This window comes from Chelmon rostratus, chromosome 18 (assembly GCF_017976325.1).
Source record: "Chelmon rostratus isolate fCheRos1 chromosome 18, fCheRos1.pri, whole genome shotgun sequence".
Taxonomy (NCBI): domain Eukaryota; kingdom Metazoa; phylum Chordata; class Actinopteri; order Chaetodontiformes; family Chaetodontidae; genus Chelmon; species Chelmon rostratus.
In genome coordinates, this window is record NC_055675.1 from 9,795,059 (window position 1) to 9,812,421 (window position 17,363).

The 17,363-nt window shown below is 40.7% G+C and overlaps 2 protein-coding genes across 2 annotated transcripts; one reads left to right on the forward strand and one right to left on the reverse strand.

Annotated features, from left to right (window-relative positions):
• Positions 1–1,675: 1,675 nt before the first annotated feature.
• Positions 1,676–9,774, reverse strand: LOC121621879 (dihydrolipoyllysine-residue succinyltransferase component of 2-oxoglutarate dehydrogenase complex, mitochondrial-like). Its single transcript, XM_041958574.1, has 15 exons — positions 9,645–9,774; positions 7,424–7,457; positions 7,096–7,138; positions 6,918–6,982; positions 6,755–6,829; positions 6,581–6,636; positions 6,373–6,481; positions 5,909–6,058; positions 5,657–5,730; positions 5,448–5,545; positions 5,212–5,342; positions 5,037–5,110; positions 4,841–4,924; positions 4,508–4,675; positions 1,676–4,324 (listed from the first exon to the last, which is right to left on the reverse strand). The coding sequence occupies exons 1-15, from the start codon at positions 9,705–9,707 to the stop codon at positions 4,190–4,192; spliced, it is 1,359 nt and encodes a 452-aa protein (XP_041814508.1). The 5' UTR covers positions 9,708–9,774; the 3' UTR covers positions 1,676–4,189.
• Positions 9,775–10,732: 958 nt separating this feature from the next.
• Positions 10,733–17,285, forward strand: LOC121621708 (prospero homeobox protein 1-like). The gene is made up of 4 exons (XM_041958286.1): positions 10,733–12,124; positions 12,403–12,504; positions 14,362–14,556; positions 17,118–17,285. Exons 1-4 carry the CDS (start codon positions 10,733–10,735, stop codon positions 17,283–17,285), a joined length of 1,857 nt encoding a protein of 618 aa, XP_041814220.1.
• The last annotated feature ends 78 nt before the right edge of the window (positions 17,286–17,363 follow it).

Below are 17,363 nucleotides of genomic sequence, written 5' to 3' on the forward strand. Positions count from 1 at the left end.
CTGGGCCATGGTACAGAAAAGGTTGGGGACCACTGCTGTATATGGTCTTTATGTATCAATGTGGACTTCAACAGAACTAGTGAATTTGTTTCAGCTTAAACAATTTGAACATATTAAAAAAGCAAAACAAATGATTTATAATGTAGTTGTTACATTGTGTTATTCCCAGCAGGTTCCCTTTTTGTTTTGAATATGTCTTAACTATCAATAAATTAGACGATAGCAGTGTTTTTTGTCCCTGTCAGTGTTTGTTACCCACATGTCTCTCTGTCACCTGACTCCTGGGCTGGTTCTGAATCAGTTTCTGTCTCTTCCTCCCCCATCCTGAATCATTTGGCATCCTCTTTACTATCTCTGTGTTTGTCTCCATTGTTGCCTCCTCACTCTCCTCTGTCTCCTCATCCCTTCATTCACTGTGAAAATATGAAAAGCCTTCTTTTTTAAAAAGTCTCACAGTGCTTCTCGCAGTACTCAAGCTAAACTGTGTTAATTGCAGTAGTTTTTATCTGTGGATGAACCAGTTCATATGGGAATACAAGTTCAGTTCAGTTCCCCTCATTCTCACTGTAACAAAGTCTATTTACACTACAAATTAAAACACTACACACAGATATTACCTATTTTTTATTCTTATACCTTGTAAATATATTTTAGTTTTCCTTTTGTTCATCCTTTAGTGCTACTTTTATACCATGTGGTCTATTTTACTGCCTATTTTACTGTTTATATTCTTTTCCAATTTAATATTTGACTACATGTTTATACATTATCTGTGTGTGTTCATTTCCTGCCCTGAGTGAGTCACTGCATTGACGGCGTTTCATCGTGCAATCCTAATATATTGGATATAATGCTGTATAATGAGCTGGAGTTGCTGAATTTGAGCTAATTTAGCAGCAACAAAGCTGATCAAATTTAAAACAAGATGAACTTTAGGGCTCATACCCCACTACTTACTTTATGGTCTGTCATTTGACAGGTTATCAACTATGACTGACATCACAAGATACCACATGTAGGTTCACTCAGCTCTGATTCACGCCCTGAAAGGCTAAATTTGATAAGAAAAAGCCAATATCCATTTCAACCATAAGGCTTCAATGGATTTTCACTGGGCCAGTGTTTGTATAACTTCACACAGGTGATAGATCTGACTCTCTGACTCTAATTATTTTACCTTTGAGCCGAATCAGCTCCCTCAGTGAATTGTCAACAGATTTGAACATATAATCACATGTTCCTGAGACGTAAGTCTGATAAATTATTAGAGCATTTGTTCTTTGGCTCTGGGAGAAGTGTGCAAATCATAATGTGATTCAGCTCAGTGTGTCAATACTTAAAGTTATTTTTAGATTACTCAGGAGTTATGTTGTCTCAGTCTATAAACTTTTGCAAGCATTCAGTGAGGTTCAGTCATATTGCATAATTATCATTTACTGGATCCCTCTCATGGTTGAGTAAGCTCTTTACTGGTTGAGCATATTTATGCAGCTGGACTAATGACTAATGAAGCCACTTCATGCTTTTCTGTCAACAAACGATCCAACTGAATCTAGACAGAAATATGACAAAAACCACACCTTACATATGCAGTAAGGCCTTTGAGTCCATTTGTCATTGGAAAGATATCCAGTTTTAGACTTCCTGTCTCCCTGACAGTATTCATGAGGGATGTGCACACATAGAAGAGTACTTTTCATACAGAGGAAACTTTATAGGTTGTTCTACATTAAAAGTGAGGATGAAAATATAAACAGTTTTGGTTGTTAACGTTAGTACCACCTTAAACTCAAACCACACTTTTTCCAAAGTGGATCAGAATTCAGTTCTTTATATCATGACATTGATATCATTAGCTATTTAAAAGACAGAAAAAATAACAGAATAATTTAGGTAAATTATCTCTCTGATGTGGCTTAATGAAAACAAACAGCTAGCTGCCAATTTCTAATGGGCCATCTTTCATCTGAATGAACACAAAGACTTAAAACCCACATCTTATTGAGCAGTCCAATTGGAAATTCACAGATTTGGCCAAATTTTGAAGACGAGACAAAAACCTGCCAACAAACCCTTCAGATATCTATGCACCCCCTGGCACACGCTGCCAATTAGCATGTTCTCGAAAGCGCTAATGGAATCTTGAGCGGTAATAAAAGTAAATAATTAAATTAAAGGAACCCTTGTATCATTGTTTGCTGTATTCAGGCCCATTAGGACCTCCAGTATTCTCATGGTAATCTAATGTTTGGGTTTTTTGTGCTCTCGTAATGAATTCTGTGTTTTTCCTCCAAACAGTGTTGTTCAGACATTTGTGTAGGTGCTGGCAGAGAAACAAAGACGTACATTAGGACCCATTGTCCCCTGTGATTATTAAAGTAAACAGAAATACTGAAGGGGTATCATACACAGCTGCACGCACTCGAGCCTGTGTTTGTGAAGTGGGAGAAAGGGCCGATCAACCCTTAAGACTTTGTCAGAGATGATCCCATTATTTAGAGCTTCTCAAGAGCCGAGCGGTAGGCTGGCTAATGAGGCTTTGAAGATCAGCCTTTGGCACTGAACGCAACTGCAGCGGAGGATTCGCGAGCAAAATAAGATTAAAATAGACAAAATAGATTTGGCACAAGATAAAATGCTGCAGCCAAGGTTGACCGTGAAGACGTTCCCTGCCTCGGCCTCGTGCTTTTATTCTGCCGTCGTCATATTTCTGTTAGAGGATGAAAGTTCAGGTCAGCACTTCCTCTGCTGCAGCATAAACAATAACTGGGCTGAAACTGTTATGCCTGCTCTCAACTAATGTGGAATCTGATGATTGATTGGCATCATCTTCAAATGTCTTGTTTCGTGCGAACAACAATCCACAACCTAAACAGATAAACTTATGATCATACTGTATAAGACCAACTACAGCAGGAAAACTTCACATCTGAGAGGCTGAAAGCGGAAAATTCTTCCACTTTAGCACAGAACGTATTTCAAAAAGACAACTGATTGCCAGGTTTGTTGCAGATTAACGGATTTGTCAATTGACAGAAAATGTATCAAGTAACAGCAACGTCATTGTTGGACCTGTGGTAATGCACCGAGCATGTACTGTTTGTAAAGTAAATGTGCAAGACAAGGTTTAGTACGTAAAACGCTTGAGATGTTTAATGTTTAAAACTGTTTCTTTAAATAGATGCAAGAATTTGATATATAGGATAGTACAAAGACAATCCAACATTGGAGCTCAACTTAAAAACCTGCTGCCAAATTGAGCCTTTTTAACATTACACATCCCAACATACAGCCCACAAAGCAACAACATACTGTTTGTAATATAAGTTTGATCAATGTTTTCTGTGAGAGTGTGATGGTCAAAGAATCTGCAGCACGGCAGGCGTAACACAAAGTCAAAGAAGAAGACAGGAGACGGATGACTGTGCGAAGCAGGAACACAAGCGAACTGAATCACCTCCAAACACGCGCTCGACAGAGAGGTCGCTCTTTCTGTTTTCCAATCTGTTACCAGTAACGACGGCCAGCAGCAAACCGAGGGCTTCTTTCAATCCTGTGTCAACAGTAAAACCATCTTGAACTAATCTGAGCGAGCTACGTTAGGGCCAGCTGTGGAAAAAGTGGCTCAGGAGCACCAACTAATGAGCAGGGGGAGAAAGAAGCCAACTGTAGCCTGGAAAATCCATTTTGCTTCACGATTACACAACTGTGACAAGGACGCTGCGAGCATCTACTGCTTCATACGTCCATCTGAAAGAGCATGGGTAAAAATTACCTTCAGCATTTTAAGCCTGTACAAGCCAGTTTTTAAGAAGAGTAACATAAATGTGACTTTGCTAAAGTCTAATTTTGCAAAATGGTTATTGATAGATGGTGGCAATCTTTTAGCTTTGTTGCTATTTAGCTAAGGCCCATGTTAAGTATACTATAATTGCAGGTACTTAAAGTTACTCTCTACAGGTCACACCACATATTTAAGCTCCATATGGAGTGTTGGAACACAACCTCGATGTCCCACCATAGTCTGACTGAACAGATAAAAAAAAAAAAAAAGACAACAGTGGTTGTGCGGGCGATTTTGTGCGTCTTGTGCGTTTTTGTTTTTGTTTTCTTTTCTTTTTCTGTGACATGGAGTTCATTTTATGCCACTGAGCTTTCTTTAAATTAGAGTAATGTGGTGGTAGAAACGTCACATGTCCAGAAGCAACACTCGCGGATCTTCCACCACCGCTTTGATCTTGCGTAAGAACGTGACAGCTTCTCTGCCGTCGATGAGTCGGTGGTCGTAGGTCAGCGCCACATACATCATGGGCCGGATCTCCACCTGCCAAAGCAGAGAGCAGTTTAATCGTTGGCTCACAATGGAGAGCATCAATGTTGTAAAACAGGTAGATCCTTATTAATGTGTGAGATCACTGTCCGTCCATGTATCTCAGAGGCATGGCTGTGTAATTCTTACACATCTCACGTGGAGTTGAATAATAAGATAATATCACATAACTCTCACCTTGCCATTGATGGCTACAGGTCGGTCAAAGATGCCATGCATGCCCAGGATGGCAGACTGTGGAGGGTTGATGATGGGTGTGCCAAACAAGGAGCCAAAAACTCCACCGTTGCTGATGGTGAAGGTGCCTCCATCCATGTCTTCAACAGCAAGCTCATTTTTACGAGCCTGAGGCGCACAACACAAAGGATTTTCTCTTTTTTGCGATGGAAGTAAACAGATACTGGTTTGATTTAAAATTGCACTGCAGTCTTACATGACGAGGACGGATTGTTTCTCACAAGGAAAGACGCAGAAACAATACAATAATCTTTGGATGTCACAGCTTTTTACCTTTTCTCCCAGTGCATTAATGGCTTTCTCAATGTCAGAGAAGTTCATGGTCTCAACGTTACGGATCACTGGAACAACAAGCCCCTGAACAAATACATGTCAATTAATTTGTTAATTATTATTTAATAAATAATGTTAATTAAAAAAAAATATATATATATATATATATATAGTTTTCTACAGCTAAAAGTCATACCTTTGGAGTTGCCACAGCGACACTGATGTCTACATAATCCCTGTAGACAATCTCTTTGGTTGTATCATCGATAACTGCAGTTAAAACATTTTGGAAATAAAGTTTGTGAAAAAGAAAACACAAGAAGGAGAATATCCAGAGTTCTAACAGTGGAAGTAAGTCTGTGTTACCGTACCGCCATTGACAGCAGGCTGGTCAGTCAGAGCATATGCTGCAGCCTTCACAAACGCAGACATGAAACCCAGTTTGATGTTGTGCTTCTTTAAGAAAGCATCCTTATAGGCTGTCCTCATCTCCTGAATGTTGCTGAAGCAAAGTGACGACACATTAGAGAATCAGTCCCTCGAGTCAACATGAATCACATGATGATCACAGTGTGACATGGGCTTCTCTGGAGCTGCTGGGGCTCACCTCATGTCCACCTCGTTGAAGGTGGTCAACATGGCGCAGGTGTTCTGAGCCTCCTTCAGCCTCTGGGCAATCCTCAACCTCATGCGGTTCATCTTCACCTGCACAGAAGGAGAGCAAACCATCGGTGAACCATGTCCTTTAATATTAATGTAATAAACAAAACACATGAATGAGACGAAACAAGTGTGTCATTAGCACATGTGAGTTACCCTGCTTTCTCCTCTGCCTCCTGCTGTTGGAGGAGCTGGTGCTGGAGCTGCAGCAGTAGGCTTGACAGCAGAAACTTGAGACAGAATGTGACATCAGGAGTCAAAAACAGTGCTGGTGGCCTTTTCAGACACATACTGCTCAATCCCTAATTTCCCAAGCAGGGGATTAATAAAGTTTCATCTTATCTCTCATCTTATCAAATACACACTTCCTTCAGCATGTAGATTTCAATGATTGAGATGGAAACACACCAGGTTTGGCTTGGGCAGCCTGTGTTGGCACTGGGGGGACTGGAGGCATGGCAGTGGGGGCTGAAGCTGGAGGAGGTGGTGGTGGTGGTGGCAGAGGGGCAGCAGCCGTTGCTTCTGCAGCTGGGGAGGGAGCAGCTTTGGCAGCAGCGGCTGAGGGGACAGAAATAAAAAAAAAGGACAAATGTAATTTGGGTCTAATGATATGCAAAATACACATTTTGCCTCAATATGTTTCTGTGGGGTCACAATTCAACACATTTTAAATCTTTTTTTATCCAGTCAGCAGCACAAAACCACAGCAGTCGTTTAAAAATGACAACATCAGACCTTTCCCATTTAAAGCAAATCATTATAAATGTATATTGTGTATTACTGAACTGAAATGCAGGTATCACTGACACCAGCATATAAAAAGAAATTTCTTTATTTGCAGTGATAAAATGACGAGATTTAATTAAGCTCACCTCCTTTCCGGAGTTTGAAGAGGGGCGTCCCTCCTTCTACCTTCCCTCCATCAGGCACCAGCAGTTCCTCAATGACACCAGCTGCTGGGGCAGGGACCTGTACTGAGGTCTGTGCAAAAACAAATAACAAAACACACAAGTTTAGAGTTTCTCCTCGTCTGTTTAAGTAAATCAGACGTTTTAGGTTGATGGTCATTCTTGTTCACACCTTGTCAGTCTCAATTTCACACACCACTTCATCTTCTGTGACTGAGTCGCCCACGGCTGAAAGGTAAACAATGAAAGAACATGCACTTCAACATTGGGAATACAATACAGGACACTACCGCCTTTGAGATTATGGCAATATTTTACTAATGATAGGTTGACGTTTTATACCAACCTTTCTCCCACCTCACATCCCCCTCTGTAACAGATTCTGCGAATGCTGGAGTTTTGACTGTCACTACTTCATCCCCTGCACGAAAACAACACAGCTGCCGTAAGTTGAACACTGAGCAGAGTTGATGTCAGTACATAACGTCGAGAATTGCTGCAATACATACTGTGAGCAGCGGATGTTTTGAAGCATCTGATGTGGAAGACACTCGCTGATGATGGAAATTCACATCTGAATGACAAGAATAAAAAAAAACAAGTGAGACAATGCATGATTGTGCTGAAGAGTTCAGTGGTTACTGAAGTGCCTTCAAAGACATACAAGGAATGGGAGGAAGCACTTACGGCTGGGAATTCCTGTAAGCTAGCCGGCTGCAGACAGAGAGGCCTTAAGATGAAAGGACAGAGGGAAAGAAGAAAATCAACAAAATCTGTAACGACTGCATCTCCAGAGGCTCTGACATGAGACATGAGTGGAGTTGCTGAATGCTGCAGTTAACCACTTGTGGGCTCCTACGGCATCTTAGCAATTTAAAAAAAGCATGACTGATTCTGCTCTGCTCGTTTATCCATGTGCAATAAAATAAAGACTGCAGTCTTACATGTCACATCACTGATGAGGTCCACAAATACAGCAGTAGGGTTGAATCTACTTGGTTTGAAGCACACTTACCTGACACACTTTGTCGGATGAGGACATTATTGACCTGAAAAGATGATTTAAAAAAAAATCAGTTATATCTGGTGTTTGTGAGCGTCCTGTGATCTTGACAGCATCTTATAAAATCACATGAGTGTGATTTTCATTAATTACCTTCAATCAAACCACGGCTTGCTCTTCCTCTAAATCTAACACCGAGGTTAACTGATTTTTAGGTGTATGGGGAGACACCAACACCATGTGCAGGACTGCACAACATAAACAACTCTGAAAAGCTTTACTTTTCAAAAACCCGGATAAACGATTATTTGTTTCTGCTCAATGCAAAATAATATTCGAACAACCCTTCAACTTTCCCTTGGACTACTGGATTTTAAAGAGCCAAAAAACAGGTCGCTGTAAAGCCAACTGTGCTGCATTGCTGTATGTTATGAGTCATTTATGTTGGTATTTTCAGGGCAGGGCCTCTGGTCAAGAAGCCTGTCTAGTTCTGGCTGCTTTTAAACAGATGTTTATCTGGTGGTGTCAGTTATAATCCAAACATAAAACTAATGATGTGGGATACCACTGCAGGGAGGAGTTGCAAGAAATGGACCAAATCATCTGCAGTTGATGAAATCATGTGCACGCATGCAGATACCAAGTCACTTGAGTTTCTTTTTACTCACAATAACAACTATTGTTGATTAAATAACATGAAGGATCGAGCGTACAAAAATAATAATGTTTTACCTTTTTCAGTCTGATCCACATCAAGGATTTCCTTTATCATAACTCTAGATGGATTCTTTGACAAATTTTCAGAAAATCTTTTGTGCCATTACAGATACCCAGTTGGCAGGTTATTAGGTACAGCTAGTGTAAAGTAATGCAGTATAATTTACAACAACACTGCAATAAATCTCACCCATTTTCTCAAGAACTGAATCACTTCATTCAATCAGAAATATTTTTTATATTGGAAATGGAGAACATTCACCAATTCCAGTTTCCAAACCTGAACTAATTGATAATGAAAACATTCATTATTTGCAGCCCAAGTGATACACGCAATTCATTAGGTACACCTTCATGAAGGTCATAATGTCGAGTTTTCAGAGGTATTGATTCACCTGTATGGTCATTTTGGTGGCTGTAGTTTGTAGCTCTGTATGACAGAATTGCGAGAGAATGGAAATACCTGTTGGAATAGCAAAGCTAGGACCGCAACTAACAAATACTTGCATTCTCAATTATTTTCTTCATTAATCGATTAGTTGTTTGGCCGATAAAATGTTAGAAAATTGTGAAAAATATTGATCGGTGTGTCCCCAAAACCCAAGATAACATCCTTACATGACTTGTTTTGTCCACAACCCAAAGCTCTCAACTAATCGTTGCAGCTCAATGCAGTACAATTCAACAGCACCACAAACTGCAGCCACCACAAAGACTGTAGTTGTATCAACATCATTCTAACACTCTTAACAAAAAGTGAACACTGTAACCTTCACTGCAGAGCTGCTATTGCATGACATTTAGCCAAGGGTACCTAATAAACTGGCAACTGAGTATTTGTCGAGACCTTCATACAGGCATAAACACTTTAGCAACACTAGTACCACAGTTTCCATGAAGTTGGGAAGAACAGATCAATGCTGGTAACACCCTCAAGTTATTACCGCCATGTTTCAGCTTAAATACCCGCTCAAAGCACCGACAAGACAGCTGGACCTGTGAGGTCAAAGCCATGTTATCCCTTCAGGACACATGCATGTCGAACATAACTTGGGCTATTTCTGTCAGGTCAGCTTCACACACCTAAGTTACAACCTGTCTTAAAAACCCTCGGCACCATAACACGCCAACATGAGCCTGTAAAGTCAGTTTTGGAGAAACTTTTAGAAAGTAGACACAAATAAAGCTCAAAGAGGACAGAGGTAGTGGTTCCTTAGCTTGTTCGCTAGTCATATTATGAAATGCTAAAGCTAACTTTTAAGTGCGGCGTTTACCTTGAACTAAAACTCCTGTTCAACAGTCAGACAGTAAATGGGATACTGTTATCAGCCTCCTCTCAAACTTGAGCTCACTAACAGTCTCCGAGGCTGTCAGGGTCCGCCTGTCCTTGGTAGGTGAGGCCCTGCGGGACGAGCTAACGTCTGCTGAATGTTAGCTAACAGCTAGCAGGGTCCTGTTTTAATCAGTCCAAACCGTTTCAGAGTTCATACACAGGCTCAATTCACTGATCACCCACCTGGCTCACCGCTGACAGAGAACGGCCAAATGTCCGGTATACACATCTAGAGCGCGATAGCATGGCGCTGGCTTGCGGATATATCGTTTGACAGCAGGCGGAGGAGCGGTGCGGAAGCTCGCTGCTCCTTGGCGCCGGGGCGGTCCGATGGAATGAACCACTACGGGCCGAGAAGGGGGTACGGGAGTACAGGGCACAGGGAGCTGGGACTGGATAAAAATCAGACTGAACATCATGAACTACAGGCTGATACACATTAAGTTTATACTGAAATAAAAGGGAATCTTTCAAATGATACCATAAAAAAAATCATTTAAAAAAAAAAAACAGGATTGTACCATTTTCCGCAGTAGGTAGCAATTGATTTTAATTTCACAGAAACGACCACATCCAAAAAGGATAAGAAAAAAGGTATGATTGGAAGTGGGAACTCTCTCTTAGTTTATTAACGGTGTTTTTCTGGTTCAAATAATGCATTTATTTTATTATGTGCAGGTGGGGATGGAGTAGGTCGGATATTAGACCACACCTCCTCGTTTTGGAGGGGCTCTTCGCTGGACCAGTACAAATAATTGAGCCGCTTCTCCTGCAAGCTCCAGACCTGCAACCTCCTCGGGTCCTCTCCAGGCAAAAGGTGAGTTGTATAATACTCTGTTGTTCTGATAATCTGAGCACCAGATTTTACTTTGTCATTTCAACCTTTAAATTGAGAATTTTTTCATATTTACTAATACAGCTAAAAGATGCAACTGAGAAATTTAGAAGTCAGATGAAGCATCATACGCTAAAAGAAAGTGAAAAAACTGTTTGAAACATTTTGCAAAACGGTGTCTCTGCTAGTTGTGCAAAATTAAGTTGAAATGTATTTCAATTCACTTAAACAAAATAAATAGCTAGAAAAAACAGTTTATTTTATTTTATTACTATATATTTGTGCTCCATATTTGTGCAAAACCCCAAGTTTTCATTGTTACTGTGATACCTCCAACAATTTCATGCAGCAGTTAGATTTTTAATTTCTTATAACACCTTCATTATATAATTAATAATAGTCTTTTTTCACTGATGTCTTTTTCAAGCCAACAAGCATGAATCCTAGTGTTTGGAGCAAGGGTATGTATCCTTCCAGCAACATTTGCCTTGACGGCTGCGCAGCGGAGCACCTCTCCTCTTTTCAACCTGACCCCAATTCAGATCTGTCAGGTGCTTCTGTGACCTCGCACAAAGACAGGGAGAACATAAAAATGCTACCGGAGATTTCTTATTACAGCAGCTGTGACGCTGGTTCAAGTTTGATCTGTCCCAGCCAGGTGGAGCTCAATCCGTCCAGAGACACTGAACATTCGTCCACAAGACGTCATCCATTACCTGCATCTAGTTCTTGTGGTCAACATGGCTGGAACTTGAACAGTGGTCATCGAGCAAAGCGTGCCAGAGTAGAAAATATCATCAAAGGCATGACCAGCTCTCCTGGTATGCACTGCACAGACGTGACGGCAAATCAGCACGACGAGTCAGCTGGCATGCAGGAAAATGAAAGGATTCATGAACTTCCTTTACATCAGAAAAGAAGTGGATCTGGCAGCGCGAGTCACAACCAGACGACAAGAAAGCAGCCTGAGTGTCAGCATCAGCACCTCAGACAGCCCAGAACAAAGTTCATCCGTGTAGATGGAGTAACTGACAATACAGACAGTGGGAACAAAGAGAAATGTCCCACCTGGCACAATCCTCCCGACATATCTCCACGAGACACATGTGCCGATTCATACAGTGAATTTGAGAGCAGCTCAAGTAGAAAACATCAGGGATGGAAGAAGGTGAAGCTGATGAACTACTTCCAATCCAAACCTGAGAGAATAAAGCTAATGGCAGATGTTTTAAAGTACGAACTGTCCAGAGCTGTCAGTAGGAGCGTTGACTCAATTTTCAAGAGCCTGCCGCTTCTTCAGATGTCACCAAATGACGAGAGGAATGTAGAGACTGAAAGGCCTCAGTCATCAGGTTGCAAAGATAATAAATTAAGACTTTCATGTTGTGGGAATGCAGAGATGCAAGTCCCACATGTTCAAACCGAAGCTCTATCTCTGGTTGTTGAAAAGCCTCGACTGGAAAAGGTCGACAAGTTCATCCTCCAGTCCAGATCAAGAGCTCACAATCGTCCCAAGCCTCAAATCCCCTTCAGTTATGACTCTGCTCTGCATGAAGAAGAGCCGTCAGAACAGAATCACCGCGCCGCCTGTCCGCACGCCCTCAGATGCTTGCAAGCCGGATGCTCTGAGGTTGGTCAAGCAAAGTATGAAACATTTGACGCACAGTGGAGTTCTGTGAAAGTGCGATCAAAGGTCAACTCCAGATCTGTCAGAAGCCCACAGACTCGTCCTGTGCCAGTGGATCCGATGCTTTTGCAAAGCCTGTGTCTCCCTCATGTCAAGATTGAGTCCAATCGCCTGGTGAAGAATAACCTGTACATGCTGAACGTATCCTTCACAAGTTTCTGGCTTGATGTGGCCTAATATTTGATATTATGTTCTCTTGTGCCTTTATATATATATATATATATATATATTCCTTTCCTTATTGTGGCTTCTGAGGTGGCTGCTAGATAAAAGTAAGAATTCTTTCCCTTTCTATTTGAGGTCCAAATAACGACTCATTCTGTCACAAACCTCGGAGAGGAAATGCTTCCAGCCTCTTTAAGTCATAGTGTTTCCTATGCGTAGGATGTGTGTTTTATCCTCAACACTGGTGCGTTTAGGAGGGTCTAACCACAAATCATCTGAAGAAAGCAAAGCTTATGTTCTTCTACACTCGCTACCCGAGCTCACTTGTACTGAAGATGTGTTTCCACGATGTGCAGGTGAGAAAACGCTCGCAATATTGTGCAGCAGCAATCGTCTTCCGCACATGTGTGTCATTTTAACGGATTATATTTACAAAACATGACTTAACATGGTAGGAAGCATGCATTCAATGCGCCAACATTTGTTTTCATTCAACACATGCAGCTGTTCACATGAAATTGAGACCAGACATAACTACAAAAACCTACACAGATAAAGAAATCATAACAGTCCAATTCATAAAAAAGTGGAATGATGTTCATTTGTTGTTGTACTTTTGATGTTCTAAAATATATCTATTACATCTCTACGTGAGCTATGCAACAGCAGAAGACAATTTTCCATTATTGCCTGCAGTAGTAAAGTTTTTGAATCTGACACAGGGAAAAGTATTGAACATGCTAACTGAACTAATGTATTTAATATTGCTGGTGAAGCCTTTCTGTGCAATGACAGCTGCAAGATGATTCCTGTATGAAGAAACTAATCTCCCACAGTGGTCAGGGTGGATTTAGACCCATTCTTCCACAGAGTCTTTACATCTTGAAGATTCTGGGGTTGCCCGCTGGTGAATCTTGATCTCCAGTTCCTTCTACAAATGTTCTATTGGGCTTTAGTCTGGTGATTGACACCTTTGTTTCCCTCCTCTGGAACCCGTTGACAGTCTCCTCTGCAGTATGTTTCGGATCATTGTCCTGCTGGGAGGTCCGTCTGCATCTCATCCTTATCGTTCTGGTGGACGGCAACAGATTCTTCTCAAGAATTTCCACGTACATGAGTCCATTCATCTTCCGGCCCCATACTGCGATGTTTCCACCTCTGGACTTACCACTACCTACCACTGTAGGTCTCCGTCTTCTGGACCTCTGTTCAAGTGCTCCTTGGCTCTTGGGCTGCTCTGCTTAATAACTTTCGGACTGCCTGGCTGGAAATCTTGCAAGGAGCTCGTGTGCATAGTCGGATGTTCCTTCCAGTTGTGGATAATTAACAGAAACCTTCTGTAACCAGTGCCATTGCTCTGTTGCATAACAGTTGTGAAGAAAGGAAAGCTCTTTGCCTCCACCAATCATAAGATGCTTCTTGCATGACAGCTTGGTAACAAATGATTTGTTCGCTTGCATTCAGAGGTGGGTAACCCTTTCTCAGAGAGTGGAAAGACTAACCTAACATGCACGAACCCAGCTGACTGGAATTAGCACAGATATCAATGCAATCAGGCACTTTTTTTCCTGCGTCGTTCCACTTCATTTCACATACCTTTTTGTATGGATCAGTTAATACTGATGTCTGGTCTCAATTTCATGTGAATAGGTGCTTTAGAAATATGCTTCATGTGTCGAAACCTTATTTCCCCCACTGTAATTTTAATAGCATTCATCATAGTTTTGGGAAAGTTGTTTTATTTTGCATTCAAGCAGACATATTTCTTGCTGTTTCTGAGTGAAAATCTTCAGCCTAAATCAAAAAGCAGTCGGAAAATGTCTATGGTTTTTAATAAACTGCATCTTTTATGATGAGGTTCATGAAAGTGTTTTCAAACCAGTTTTATGCTTTCTAAAAGCATCTCCGTCACTACAGAATAAAGAATCAGCTCCACACAAGTCAATACTTTTTGTTTTTTATTTGTCAACAGTATTATAATCAAGCAATCTGATCAGGATCACTACTGCATGTCTGAAAAACACAAAATGTGTAAAATGGGCAACACAGAGATGTGATAAAATACTATTAATTCATAGTTTATTTGCTTTATATGTTTAAATGTACACCATAAACACATTTAGCAGCTTCTCTCTCACATAAAGACAAAGTACATTACATCCAACTTCACACACTGATCATCTCACTTACCTGTTTTTCGGTTTTGTCCTCAGTTCACGCGCTGTATCACCTCTCAGCTCATCAAGTGGTTCAGTAACTTCAGGGAGTTTTACTACATCCAGATGGAGAAGTTTGCCCGACACGCTCTCGTTGAAGGAGTGGCCGACGTGAGGGGTCTGACTGTGGGGAGAGAATCAGAACTTTTCAGAACTCTCAACATGCACTACAACAAAGCCAACGACTTCCAGGTAACTGATGCTACACACTGTAATTCTTCTTGCTCTGAATGGACAAAAAAAAAAAAAAATGTAAGTGAAGTAATTTTATGATCTCATTTTGGTCCTGTGCGGACCAACACATGATTTTGTTGGATGTGAGTGTGTTGACCTTTAATGATTTTCTAATCTGTTCGCTTCCCTGCATCTGCAGCTCCTCATTTGTAATTGGTCTTAATTTGAAAAGAAATCAATAATGGAGAGTTACAGGATTTGTGTAAATATAAGTCTTCCTGATGTTTTGTAGGTCATAGAATACACAGGTGATATTAAATTGTGAATTGCTTCAGTAATGTATGCTATTTACGAAGTACTGAGGTAAAAAACAAACTAGAAGAATTTAAAGGCATGCTTCATTATAATCAGGCAACACATGTCTATTGTTAGCTATAGGACATGTTTAAGCACATACAGGTGCTGGGTTCTGATAGGTCAGCAATATTTGAAATCTATCTTCTTTATTTTCTTTTTTACATTTAATTCTTTTCATTAAACTTTCCAACATATGAATTTAATCACATGACAATGAGCTAAGCATTGGGATGTCTCAGGTTTCATCCAGTTTCTTGTTTTTTTCAGTCCACAACCCCTGCTTCTAAAAAAGTTGGGATGCTTTGTAAAAATAAAACAGAATGTAATAAGTTGCTGATCCTTTTTGACATATACTCATATGACAACAGTACAAAGACAATATATTTCATGTCTGACCTCATCAACTTCATTGATTTTTGTAAATATCTGCTTATTCTGAATTTGATGCAGTCACACGTTTCAAACAAGTTGCAACAGGAGCAACAAAAGACTGAAAGTTGTGGAACGCTCCAAAAACACCTGTTTGGATCATTCCACAGGTAAACAGGTTGATTGGTAACAGGTGATAGTATCATGATTGGGAATGAAAGGAGCATCCACAAGCGAGGATCACCACTTTGAACACATGATGGTATAAAGTATTTTACTACATGGGCTCAGGAACACTTCATCAAACTGTCGTCTGTACACAATGAAAGCATTCTGGGGTTTTTGAAAATCTTTTTTGGAATAAGGGTTGACCATAAAACCTCATTAAGCCAAGCATTAGTAAACACAGGCAGAAAATAGTCTGATGTGATCGTATTACTTTCCAAAGGCCATGAGGAGCATCAACAGTGGCGAACACTCAGGTTGTGTCGTGTGTGTGTGTGTGTGTATGTATCTATATGTAGTCAGTCAACATATTAACCAGTTGACATGTGTGCTCTTTCACACAGACTGACACATTGTTAACATATAGTAATAGAGCTTTAATACCAATTCTACTAACCAGTAAATCTAATGTACAATAATACATTAGTTAGAAGTGACAGTGAGACTAATGTGAAGATGAGTTTTAGAAGAATAAATTCTGCTGACATGGCAAAGGGACTGTTCACAGGTCAGGAATATGTTAACGTTGATACCTTTAACCTGGGATGCATGCAGTCAGCCTGGTAGTTAGTTTTGGTATATCTGAACACTGAGAGACTGACATGTATAGAGGAGGAAATCTAACTGTGAGATGACTGTGGAGCCATACGACGCAACACTACCTTAGTCTAAAGCCGCAGCCAATACCACTCAGCAGATAACCAGGTGCTGCAATTCTATAAGCATATAATAAGACTAACTGGACTGAACAGAGATGGACTTCTAATGAGGCGCACAGCTTTCACTCAGTGGCAGACGTGCCCTGAAAAATGGCAGCAATTGCTTGCAAAAGCTTCTGGCATCCCAGCCCCAACAATGAACCCTCTTTCAAAGTCACTTAGATCTTCTCTTTTTGCCACCTTGATAAAAATAGGAGTCATGTTCCGATGCCATTCTCATGACCACAACATCTCAGGAGCGCCTTGAGGGAAGCTCTTCGAACTTGGCACAAACGTCCCCTTGGACTCTGGGTTGAACTGTTTAGAATTTGTGTCAGATAACAAGAAACTGAAGAGCAGAAATGCCAAAGACATGTTTATTTTTCAACAATGCATGAAGAAGAGTATATAACAATATATGCCTTATCAGACATGTACATCTGTCATGGAGTTGTATAAATGAAAGTAATAATATCTTTATCAGATTTCTTTTCTTGGTCGGGTTGTAGTTTTCAGGGAGGATTGGCAATATTAGAGGCAGGGACATTTTCGATATTTGAGATATAATATTTGAGGCCATTTTATTTTTTCTTCTTTGAAAGTGTGCAGGAGAACCAACACCCCTACTCTCATTTGTAAAGTGACCAGTGACTGAAAGACATGGTGTTCATATGAAGAAGGGATAAAAAGCAGAGAAAGATAAAAGCTGTTGTGTGTGCTGTAGGTGATGCAATTTGTTACTGTTCTGAGTGTATCATATTCCCTTTGCTCTATTTTAACTTGTTACTTACCTTGATTGGCCAGGCCAGATTCTGATTATGTTAAATCCCAATCTACCACTCCTCCCCTCCATGTTGGATGTTGGAGGATCAACAGTATGTGTGTTAAAGCTCTGAATGTTAATCTCTTTAATCTCCTGTGGATTCACAGGTGCCTGACAGATTCCTGGAGGTTGCTGAGATTACACTGCGAGAGTTTTACATTGCCATCTCAATGGGAAAGGATTGCGATCCCTCGTGGAAGAAAGCGATCTACAAGGTGATCTGTAAACTGGACAGCGACGTACCAGCTGAATTCAAAACCCATCGCTCTGGATGAGAACCAAGCAGAGGACATCATGTGCCACAGTGGTCACTGTCACAATGTGGACTTACTCGTGCCTTGATTGGCAAACTA

Coding starts and splice junctions, on each gene's coding strand:
- LOC121621879 (XM_041958574.1), bottom strand. CDS start 9,707: ATGCTATCGCGCTCTAGATGTGTATACCGGACATTTGGCCGTTCTCTG. Junction 6,482..6,580: donor GTGAAATTGAGACTGACAAG/GTGTGAACAAGA, acceptor GTTTTTGCACAG/ACCTCAGTACAGGTCCCTGC. Junction 4,925..5,036: donor TCGCTGTGGCAACTCCAAAG/GTATGACTTTTA, acceptor GTATTTGTTCAG/GGGCTTGTTGTTCCAGTGAT.
- LOC121621708 (XM_041958286.1), top strand. CDS start 10,733: ATGAATCCTAGTGTTTGGAGCAAGGGTATGTATCCTTCCAGCAACATT. Junction 12,125..12,402: donor ATAACCTGTACATGCTGAAC/GTATCCTTCACA, acceptor TGGTGCGTTTAG/GAGGGTCTAACCACAAATCA. Junction 14,557..17,117: donor ACAAAGCCAACGACTTCCAG/GTAACTGATGCT, acceptor GTGGATTCACAG/GTGCCTGACAGATTCCTGGA.